Source organism: Triticum dicoccoides, chromosome 2B (assembly GCF_002162155.2).
Source record: "Triticum dicoccoides isolate Atlit2015 ecotype Zavitan chromosome 2B, WEW_v2.0, whole genome shotgun sequence".
Lineage (NCBI taxonomy): Eukaryota > Viridiplantae > Streptophyta > Magnoliopsida > Poales > Poaceae > Triticum > Triticum dicoccoides.
This window is the reverse complement of record NC_041383.1, coordinates 170,596,492-170,608,455: the sequence shown is the minus strand read 5'-3', so window position 1 is coordinate 170,608,455 and position 11,964 is coordinate 170,596,492. Positions and strand designations below refer to the sequence as shown.

General features: G+C 48.3%; 1 protein-coding gene across 1 annotated transcript; it reads left to right on the top strand.

Moving 5' to 3' along the window:
- Window positions 1-300: 300 nt before the first annotated feature.
- On the top strand, window positions 301-2,075 carry LOC119362843 (transcription factor MYB3-like). Its single transcript, XM_037628109.1, has 2 exons — window positions 301-596; window positions 852-2,075. Exons 1-2 carry the CDS (start codon window positions 464-466, stop codon window positions 1,775-1,777), a joined length of 1,059 nt encoding a protein of 352 aa, XP_037484006.1. The 5' UTR covers window positions 301-463; the 3' UTR covers window positions 1,778-2,075.
- Window positions 2,076-11,964: the final 9,889 nt, after the last annotated feature.

Genomic DNA, 11,964 nt, shown 5'->3' with positions numbered 1-11,964 from the left:
TGGACAGTTACGAGACCTAATCTCTTTGTCTAATCAGCCCACACACACACGACGCACGGGCCAAAGATTTCACGACCAACCTATCTGCCCCGACGGATGGGCAAAGGCGGATTCACTGGAGCTGAAAAGATGAGAGAGTACGCCGGCGGTAGTACTGACACTGGCTAGCTCCCTCCCTGTGTGTGTACTGTCTACACTGGCTATAGCTAGCAAGAGCGAGGCAAGCGCTACGCTGGCACCTACCTGAGAGCGACCCCCCGCCTTCCGCCCTGAGGCCCCTTTTATACTCTGCCCTCGCTTTGTCTTCCCTCCATCGCTCCGTCGGTCGTTTCTTCCTCTGCCATTGCCGCCATCGTCGGCCGCCGCCTACTGCTCGCCACGGCCGGCTAGCAGAGCTGCACGGGAGGCAACGCCACTGAGCTTTGGTTCACGTCGTCTCAGTCCGTCTCAGTCCGTCGGCGGCATGTCGAAGCGGCCGGGCGGGACGAAGAAGAGGCTGAAGCGCGGCCTCTGGTCGCCGGAGGAGGACGAGAAGCTCATGAACCACATTGCCAAGTACGGCAACGGCTGCTGGAGCTCCATCCCCAAGATTGCAGGTACCGTACCAACCTAGTTCACTGCTACACTAGCTAGCTTGCCCCCTCCTTGATCCGCCAATGCAGCAGTAGCTTTCTCGTCAGTTATGCTAGTGCCACTGTGACATTTCCTATCTAAATTAGAGATGGTTTCCTTTTATGCGACGCAATTAAGTGACAATGTTGTGTGAAGACACTGATTAGCAAATTACTCATCAATTTTGAAGTGCCAATTTGATGGAATTAATCGGTTTTGATTTGTTGCTGCATTATTAGGCCTTGAGAGGTGCGGGAAGAGCTGCAGGCTGAGGTGGATAAACTACCTGAGGCCGGACCTCAAGAGGGGCGCCTTCTCGCAGGAGGAGGAGGACCTCATCATCCACCTCCACTCCATCCTCGGCAACAAGTGGTCTCAGATCGCCGCGCAGCTGCCGGGGCGCACCGACAACGAAGTCAAGAACTTCTGGAACTCCTTCATCAAGAAGAAGCTCCGCCAGCGCGGCATCGACCCGGCCACCCACAAGCCGCTCGCCCCCGCCAGCGCTCCCCCCGCCGCCACGCCTGTCAGCCGCAGCGCCGTGTTCAGCGAGGCCGAGCTGATACTGTCGTCGCCCGTGGGGGGACAGCACATGCCGCCGCTGGTGTCGGCGGAGAGCTACGTGTACAGCCGGGGCAGCATGGACGGCGCCGGCGGCGTGGTGGGCGGGTGCAGTGACGACGGGTCCCTGTCGTCGCTTTCGGGGTACAACAACAACAACCAGACGGCGGACGCGCTGCACGGCGGGGTTATCCCGTCGGTGTCGAGCTCCAGCACGCTGAACTCGATGGCCGGGGTGAGCCCCGGCGGCGCGGCCAACACCAACGCCACCACGGACGAGCTGTGCTGCAACAACAACCCGAGCAACAGCGGCAGCGGGTTCGAGTCGTCCACGACGCAGAGCAGCAGCAACCACCACCTGCCGTGGCTGGAGCTGGGGTCGATCAGCAGCTGCACCGAGGACGCCAGCGGCGCCGGCGCCGGCGCCGACCACTACGGCGCGGCGCTGGATGAGCTCAAGTGGTCCGACTACGTGTTCGACGGCGGCTACCAGCAGTACCACCAGCAGGGCCAGTGCATCTACGGCGACAGCAAGGTCGCCGCCGACGCAGCGGCGGCGCAGTTCGACGCGCACGGGCTGGGCATCAACTGGTGCTTGAATTGAACTCATCCAACCGACAGTCCGACACCAAAGGCCGGCGGCCAGCAATCAGCCGCTGCTGCCGCCACTACATGCAAAGATCCAGATTGTAACGTATACGCGAGTTTATAATACTCCTAGCTACTAAGAAATGTTTGGTGAGGTTTTGGCTTGTAAATTGTTTCTCCCTTACGTTCTCTCTTGTTTCTTTCTTTCTTTCATCTTGAGTTGGTGATTGATTGATTGATCTGTATAACTTTGCGTGTAAAAGTGCATATGACGAACACAGAAGGATCGACGGAGGGATACATATATTACTTTACTCCTGCTATATAAAGGTGTTTGATTTTTGCGTGGTTAATTAAATAAAGAGTGTGGTGTGGTGTGGTGATGATTAATCAATCACAGGCAGCTTCGGCGGACGGCTGGCTTTATCATGGGGTCCGCCGGGCCATTGAATTCGTCCTCGATCGATCGATCGCTTTACTTTTTGGTGATTGGTGATGGTGGAGTGTTGGTCCCGTACGTGGCTGGATCGTTCGTTCGTTCGTGCGTGCGTCAATTTGGTCATGATGATGATTGAGCTGTAAGGAGAGAGGACGTACTTTATACTGTGCAAGCTCTTGTCCTGGAGTGTAATTAGCACATGGACGATGGGCCGGCTTAATCACAGTGAAATGAAGTTTGAAAAACGAAAAACATCATTATGCTTTTGAATTTTGTTAGAAGGTGCAGCTTTCATGGCATTTAGCTGCCTAGGTAGGTTGATTTTGAATATCACTCAACAGGAAAAGACTCTCGCTCGCGTCGCCTCCAGGGGGCGACTCGCGCGCCCCAACCGCCGCCGCCCTCGACCTCCCTCCTCCCCTTCTTCCCCGCCGCCACCGAAGAAGGTCGGCGAGCGAAGCTCGCCTGGCGAACGGCGGATGGCGGGCCTTCCTCCTTTCTTCACAAGGGGATCCTCTGGCTGAGATGCATCGGCGTCCCTGGGCGTACAACATGGAGGCGGAGTTGGCGCGCTCGGGCGGCGGCCCGATGGGATCCCGGCGGCGCTGCGGGGGCTGGCGGCGGCATATCTGGGGTTACCCGCCCCAGATCGGTTCTCCTCCAGGTGGTCAGGCTCGGGCGCCGTCCGGCGGTCCTAAGCGGTGGTGGGCGCTCGCGTTGGCTATCCTCCTTCAACAATCTGATTGGGGGCAGCCGAAGGCGTTGGCGTGATGCCGGATCCGAGCACGGTGGTGGCGTCGTCCCCTTCAGGGATGACGGTCGGGTGGTGGGTCCTTGTGGCGGCGCCGTTGGCGGCGGATCTTGGGATCCCGCTCCCGGGGACGTCGCAGGACGCGGCGGCCTGTGCACGAGAGATGAAGTTTCTTCGAATAGATCCGAGTGAAAACTTGCTTTTGACTACTGCAAAGGCCGGCGGTGGCGGCGCTGTCTGTGTCGTTCCCTTCTTGAAGGCATCACCGTGGAGAAGTTCAAGGTCACTCTCTGCTACCTCCGGGGGAAACCCTAGATCAGTTGATCGGATGATGGCGGCGCTCTGGTGTCGTTTCCCCCTTGGGGGCGTCATTTAGGGAGGTACACATGGGCTCGGGGAACAGAGGACGGTTTCTTTGGTGGAGTGGTACTTCATCTTATACATTGATGGTGGTGGATCTTGGCGGCGTGGCGTTGTGGAGATTTGGAGTCCGATGCGCGGAGATGAACTCGCGCAGGGAGGTGGCGCTGTCTGGCGTCGTGGTGGCGTCGACGGCAGTTAGACCGGACAAGGTTGATGCAGTAGTACAACACTGAAGATGGATTGGTGGCAGGTGGCTGTGGCGGCCTCATACCCGGCAGGCGTCCTGGTTGAGGAGTGTGCCGGACTGGTAGGTGCCCCATACCCGGCAGGCGTCCTGGTTGGGACCTCAAGTCTTAGATGTTTAGGTTTGGCTGCGATGTCTGTTTGGTATTAGGCCCGGACTATCTGCGCCCCTTCATCAGTTGGATAGGTGTAGCGACAGTTGTTGCTTAGACGGTGGCTTTAGTCTTGATGTTGTATGGCTTTGTAAGGTCTTGTGAGAATAATTAATAAATGGGAGAAGTATATTTTTCGTCCCTCAATTCTTTTGAAAGTATAGAAATGGACCCTCGATTAGAAAACCAGCAATCTTCAGTCCCTCAACTTTTAGAACCGGATAAATTTAGTCCTTCATGTCACCACGAGTTGTAGTTGTTTCCTTCGGACGAAAGTGGTTTTGACTTAGCTGGCTAGCGTGGGCCCATCTCATCCACCCATTTTTGTTCACTTTAATTCTTAATGGCAGCCGACATCACGCAACAGCGCCGGCGGCGGGCAGCGAATAGGCTCCAGGCGACTCGGCCGGACGAAGTGCGGTGCCACCATAAGCGACGGCAGCTCAGTTACGCTACGCGGCATGACGAGTGGGATGAGCAATGTCCGTCGCTGGTGTACTAGCTAATGTAGTTCTTCCTGCTGTGATTTTGTTGTGTAAAGCTAGCCCCGTACTAGCTCATCAATCAGGTCGCGTATAAAGCAAAGCTCTCCTGATGCGCTTCTGGCCGGTGCGTTTGCTGCGTACGTGCGAGTGCATCGACGTGCAGCGTGTCTACTACGAGCGGACCACATCACGCCGCGCTGCAAGCCACCTCTCGGCGTCCATCAGGCTGGAACCCGGACGGTCGCGCCATCGGCAAAGTCTAACAGGCATATGGCGCAGCCGGCTCGACAGACGCGTGGTGCTACTGCTCTGCTTGTGCACCGGCGAGACGGCGGAGTGGGGAGCGCGACAAGGGCCCTCGGCAACGCACAGCTTCCCCTGCAATCGCACGAGGGACTAAACTTATCTGGTTTTGATAGTTAAGGGACTAACTTTTGCTGGTTTTGATAGTTGAGGGACTGAGTTTTGCTGGTTTTGAAGTTAAGGGACCATTTCTATACTTTTGAAAAAATAGAGGAACGAAAAATATAATTTTCCCTTAATAAATTGGTTGTATGCATCGCCCAGATGCAAAAGGCCGGGGGTCATCCTTCTTTTCTTAAAAAAAAGGTAGGTTGATTTTGTATTCGTTTTTTTTCTTCTTCTTCTGTTTCTTAGGCGACCTAAAAATAGGTATTTCTCATGCTAAAAAAGAGAAAGAAATAACTATTTCTGAGTCACCTCAAGAGTAGCATGATTTCAGCATCGAGGTCGTGCAACTGCATAAGGGGTGCGATGATCTTCATCGGACGGCTATCAATGTGGACTGACAAATAACTATTGCTATGGTTTTTGTTCTCTCTGTTGGAATAATATTCAACAGAGAAATGGTCTAAGCGATGGTATTTGTCTTTGGCCCGAAGAACTAAATTTTCTTTACTTGTGGCCCGACGAAGGTTATGTGGCATGGAGTTGCATTAGCAATATGGCAGGCACAAATCGAGATCCTACATCCACCTCGGACTGGTTGGGAATTGTCTGTGGGCTGAAGGTTAGCACTTGTAGGGTTGTTTTGCGTCTCTCTGTTGTCCAATCCTGGGTATTGCGGAATATAGGTAGCAAACTTAGGATTGAGGGTTCTATTATGTCTTGTCATGCAGCTTATGTTTTCAAAGCAATGCTCTTTTGTTTTGAATTGGCAGCCGCTTGGGAGAGTGAAGGACAAAGTCATGTCGGAGGAATTGTTGTGGATTCTTAAGCTTGCTTACCACAAGACCAAACACCTGGCGCAGACGCCTCTGATCTATTTGGCTCCTTCACAAGCATGTACCGAACCTCGTTATTAGTCTTTGTAGTTTTCTTGCTTCTTATACCACTAGAAAAATACACCAGTTGAAATTTCTATCAATATCTTTCTTGGTATATGTAAATCATATTGCATTGATCAAATTGATAATTTAGGGATACACGCATGTCTAATAAACCGAAAAGAAGGTAGTATCTACATCTTTCAACTATTGTTAGTAAAACAAAACTAATGGCAACAAGCTGTCCAATACTAATATCTTAGAGGGTGTTTTTCTTTCGAAGCTGGAGAGGGTGTTTACTTAAGGACCCTAATATCTAGGAACAATCATCAGGGAGCAGCGAACACCGATTGGCCCAGTGGCCTAGTTCACTGTTTTTTTAATGCCATGAACAAAAAAAAAAATACACTTATTGAAAAATACAGAGTGAACATAAATTTATAAAAATCCCATGGTTCTGAAAAATATGAAAAATGCCATGCTACTTTATAAAACTTCCATTTCTCTAATTTATAAATTTACAATGGTACGATTTAAAAGATGTGTCGTGTGATCTACACAAAGAATAAATTTATAAAATTTGCCGTGGAGATGTTTCATTTTGCAAAAATTGCATGTTTTGAAGAAGATTTATTCTTTATTTTGTCTGTGGACCAAAAACAAAAATGACCATGTGTATTTCTTAGCTTTATTTGGTTGACTGTGGGAAAATTCCTAAACAATGTCGTGTCAATGATCTTCTTCCATGCCAACAAAAAATGAAATTGCCACCCTCTTAATAATAAAACTTTCATCGTCTTGGTAATTAAAATATCATGCAAACAATAATGAAAATGCCAACCTCTCAATAAGGAAACTGCCATCCTATTAAAAATAAAACAGCCATGCTCTCAATAATAAAGTTGACATCCTCTTAATAATAAAAATGACATGTCATTAATAATAAAACTGTCATCCTCCTCATAATAAAAATTTCATGTTATTAATTACTAAAATGTCATGCTCTTAATAATAAAACTTTCATGTGAGAAAGTAAAAAGCAATTCAAAAAAAGCGCCATGTATAAGTGATAAAAAAATTTCAAAGCTTGATATGGGGCATCACAAAAAGACCTAAAAATTGTCTTGTTTTGGAACACAAAAATTGTCATGAATGAATATAAAAACAAATTTCCATGCTACCTATAATTAAAAATGCACATGGAAAATCTAGAAAAAAATTACGTGATTTCAAAAATGAAAAAAATTATGTTTTTTTGGGAATTATTCCCAAAAGAAAAAAAAAGTCAATTTTCAAACACAGTTAACTTCAAAAATACATAGGATAGTTTGACCGCAAGTGTTCATGAAACCCCACTTCCGCCGAGTGTTAAGCGTCCCCGCACGCCCCCTGCGCAGTAGGTCTCGAGTTTGACCCCCTCCTCGCGCACCTTGGTAGTGACATGTGTTTGGGGGAAAATAGAGAACGTTCGCTAGGAAATGAGTAATCGTGAACAACTCCAGATGATCTCCATGGGATTGGCCTTGCCAAGGTTCGTGCAACATCGGGAAGGCGTTCGCTGGGATGGTCTCCTTGGCTGACGTTCATCAGACATCATTTCCGAACATTAATGCGACAGGTAGCCATTTACGTGGAAATCAAACTCTTTTGTTATTAAACCTGTTTCTAGAACCTTGCGTACTATGCTTGCTAGAACAAACATATATAAGTCTTCTCGCAAAATAAAAAAAATAAAAAAAAACATGAGTCACGTTGAAGATTCATGCTCGAGTTAACATCCATCACGGGGCACATCTATCGTCATCAAATCGATGTGCGTTAGCGCGGACAAATGCACCGGCCCTACTCCTACAACGCAACCTATAGCCTCCATGGCAACTTGGGCAATTATTAGCCAGTGGAGCTGTGGAGGACCGATTAATTAAGTGTGTACCACTCCATATGTTTGCCTTAAAAATGGCACCTATCGTGCGCTTGCGAACTGCATGGCTGTTAATAAATTTGTCCACGGACCACAAAGGCAAAGTCTATGTGACGGAGACTAGCTAGTACAGTAGCACGACTGTACAAAGTACAAACTGTATCTGTATACATACGTGTTTTTTCCTTGAAGGAAAAAAGAAGGCGATTACTTATCACTGCATCACTATGATGCGAGTCATTAATTGTATATATATATATGCATATACATGGCCGCCAAGCTGCACGTATGATGGGTTAAATCAACTAAACAATCTCGTCAGCTTCAATGTCAATATGTCATCGCTTGATTTATCTTGATTGATGGTGTGGTGGCGGTCCCGTACGCACGTAGTAGGTCCATCGCTCCTCGTTCTCCAGGTCAAGTCACTCTGATGGAAGAAGACGACGTACTTCGTCTCTTCAACTTTTGCCTTGCACATGCACATGCAAATGCAAATGATCAGGTTCTGCAAAGGAACCAAGGTCGCTATATGCGTCATTCGTCAAGGTAGCAATGGCAACTTGGGCAATCATGCATGGAGGACCGATTAATTGTCGATTACCAAATCGGCGTGTGTGTACAAGCCATGTGCGTCTGTGTTAACCTTAGATCAACAGGCAACACACATATATATGGAGTGGAGCCGGTATATGAATATGAGATTCATCAGTGGCTCTGCATCCTGCATGTTTTAATACGTCGATCTTGATCGGTCGATGCAAAAAGGATTGTCGGTATATGCGCATAATGCACTTTCCTGAGCTGTCGCATTATATTTCATGGCAGCAGTACGCAGCGACCGGGAATTACAACAAGTTGCATGCCGCCATTAAAAAGGAAAGAAACTCGTCCAGCTAAGCTGCTGGAAATACTCTGTCAAAAGTCTCACTAGACAATGGAGCTTTCCTCGTCGGAATTTAATCAAGACCTTTATGGCGACTTTTTCACTGACGAGTTCTGACCGACACAAACATGCATTTTATACTCTCTTTTCTCTTCGATAAAGGACAATATATCAAATGACATGTCGATATCAATACAAGCATCCGGCTAAATCTTTCACCTTTTCTGTGTTTTTTCTGCAAAATTAACCATCTTTCGTGTTCTCAATTTTTTCTGTGAATGTGTACCATATGATGCAATGATCAAACTTAGTACTGAATGGCCGGGCCGGACTGCATAAGTACTGAACAACGAACAGTGCAATAATCACCTAGCCGCCGCCTCCGAGAACCCTAGCTTTCTGCCTCCCACCGGTGCCGACGTCGGTCCATCCCGTCTCCGGTGGCCGTATGGCCATGGAGGCGGAGTGGATCTCGGCCCTTGCCGGTGGGAGGGCTCCGTTTTTAGATCTTTTTTAAGATTTGTTAGGGTTTGTGTCCTGCTCAGGAAGGCGAGACGGTGGCGGCTCACTGAAGATGGAATAAAGGTCTCTCCGTCTAGCCCCCGTTTCGGTGATGCGTCTTGCATCATCGGTGGGCGTGTAGAGTTGTATCTTCGGCGGATCTGTCTTTGGTGGATTTGCTCGGATCTGTTCGTCGTTCGTGTTCGTTCGTGTGTTTTCAGGTTGGATCCTTTTGATCTACACTCTTCATCCGCGGCGGTTGCTGTTCTGGTGCGTTGGTTCTATGGGGCCTTAGCACGATGATTTTCCGACTGTCTACTACAACAAGGTTTGTCCGGCTCCGACAAGGGAGGGGTGATGACAGCGGCCCGCCTTCGGTTCGCTTCAGTGCTTGCAGTCGTTGCTAGGTGGTCTACGGTTCAGTAGGAAGAGACGCTCCCGTCAACTACGAGGCCCCTACAGTGAATTCGTAAAATCTCAAGATGACATGCCGACTCAGTCTCTCGAAGGTGCTCATATGATAGGGTGAGTGTGTCTATGTTCATAGAGATGAGGGTATGCGCGTATATATAAGAGCTTACATCTATACTGTTTTAAGAAAAAAAACATCGGTGTTGCGAGAGTTAACGTAGAGGTCTCGTCGCCTACTGTGGACAGCTCAGTAATAACCAGAGCATGTTGAAATAATTAACACGATCGACGTCACGGGACCAACACGTACCACCATTCACGATAGAAGCCAGACGCTGAACCTCTTTTTTTTTTCTTTTTTTTTTGCGAGGGCTAGACGCTGAACCTGATATTGATCGTCAACTTGCAGAGCCTACTGTCGTGCGAACACCGTACGTACATGCTTTTTGCGTGCCTAGTCGATCTCAGTTATACACTTATACTCCTGCTTCGTGTGAAGAATAATTACGGACCCAAAGCAAAATAAGTAAATCCATATGCGGCAGCTACCCCGTTTCCTTTTGAGGATGGGTACGTGCTTGAACGATCTTCGTCGGTCAGTGAGTTATTATTCCCCAAGTTGATGTAAGCTAGCTTGACTTGTGTGGGCGCTCATCCCGTGCCAACGTCAACTGATCACGATGGATTCATTATTTGGTCATGATTTTTCTGGCTAAACGACTACTGTATTTGTTAATGATGACGGGTCTTAAAAGGGATCTAATTTTCCGATCTGAGTACAATGGTAGTAGTACGTAGCTGACTCCTTTGGTGGATCAGGGTTTATCGTTTTTGATACATAGAAGAACCAATAGTTGCTCCACGGAAATCTGAAAATTGTTTTCAGGCTAGTGGTAAGCGTCGACCGGGGTATAGAGCTATCGGCCGCCTCCGCACCTCGCACACCGTTCAATACCGGAGTGTCTACCATAGGTTCCTCTGCCGTGTGGATCCATCGAGCGTGGAGAGAGATAGAAGACGAAACAAAATGATATAGAGCAAACATCCGCTCTAGGCTGTTCTGGCGTGAACGCAACGTCACCCTCCGATCGCGCACCTATCTCAATGCAAGAACATAACCATTCACTGTAGTTCCCCTTCAGAGCAAATGGTGCAATCGTTCACCGCAGAACCCGCTTAGAGTGAACTACACAAATTTTCTATGTTTTAACCATTTTTAAATCTTGAACACGTGGTTATTCGGAGCATGGCAAATTCTGCATTTTAGGTTTTTTGCACAAGACAACTATATCATCTCTAGCATGACAAATACTATGTTTTTAGGGAAAAGTTACCTTTCAGCAGGGTGATTGCGCTCTCACGTCCGCCAACTCCTTTGTTTGACACGTGGCCACGTGAGGTCCATGCCACCGCTCATCTTCCCCACCTTAACAAATTGACGAGGCGGGCAACGAACTGACAAAAGGTGAACCAGTCAGTCCTCATCTGGAGTAGATGGTTGTTGGGGTTCCGCATGAAGAACTTGTGCGTCTCCTCGCTGGGAGAGCTCTCCAAAGCCCTCAACCACTTTCTCACATCCACATATGTCCCAAACCAAAAGTCAAACTCGGCCCTACCGAATCTTTCTATCTGGCGCCACCGAGTTCAATTGACATAGCCACTGCCAGAAACCCTAGTCTTTGCGGTCTTTTCACCGATAGGGATCTCGGTATCACCGAGATGGGATTGTAACCTCTATGTTTCCCTTCGTAACATTTTGGTCACACCGAGATTGCAATGCAAACTCTCTGTTTCCCTTTCGTAACGTTTCGGTCCAACTGAGATGAGCGAATCGGTCCCACCGAGTTTGCCTGACCAACTCTCTGGTTAGCTTATTACCAAAATCGGTCTCACCGAGTTCGTGTAATCGGTCTCACCGAGATTACGTTATGCCCTAACCCTAATGATATCGGTCCCTCCGAGTTGACATGTCGGTCCCATCGAAATGCCTAACGGTCACATTATGAACTAAATCGGTCTGACCGAATTTAACGATTCGGTCCCACCGAGTTTGATAAGTTGTGTGTAACGGTTAGATTTTGTGTGGAGGCTATATATACCCCTCCACCCACTCTTCATTCATGGAGAGAGCCATCAGAACATGCCTACACTTCCACTATTCATTTTCTGAGAGAGAACCACCTACACTTGTGTTGAGATCAAGATATCCCATTTCAACCACATAAATCTTGATCTCTAGCCTTCCCCAAGTTGCTTTCCACTCAAATCTTCTTTCCACCAAATCCATATCCTGTAAGAGAGAGTTGAGTGTTGGGGAGACTATCATTTGAAGCATAAGAGGAAGGAGTTCATCATCAATACACCATCTATTACCTTTTGGAGAGTGGTGTCTCCTAGATTGGTTACGTGTCACTTGGGAGCCTCCGTCAAGATTGTGGAGTTGAACCAAGGAGTTTGTAAGGGCAAGGAGATCGCCTATTTTGTGATGATCTACCCTAGTGAGGCAAGTCCTTCGTGGGCGACGGCCATGGTGGGATAGACAAGGTTGCTTCTTCGTGGACCCTTTGTGGGTGGAGCCCTTCGTGGACTCGCGCAACCGTTACCCTTTGTGGGTTGAAGTCTCCATCAACGTGGATGTACGATAGCACCACCTATCGGAAACATGGATAAAAAATCTCCATGTCTCCAAATTGCATTTGCACACTCCAATCCCATTCCCTTACTTTTTTGCAAGTTGCATGCTTTTCTTTCCGCTGCTCATATAC

What these genes read in the sequence shown, in the direction of transcription:
- LOC119362843 (XM_037628109.1), top strand. Translation starts at nt 464, where the DNA reads ATGTCGAAGCGGCCGGGCGGGACGAAGAAGAGGCTGAAGCGCGGCCTC. An exon ending in CTCCATCCCCAAGATTGCAG is followed by an intron (nt 597 to 851) that starts GTACCGTACCAA and finishes CTGCATTATTAG; the next exon opens with GCCTTGAGAGGTGCGGGAAG.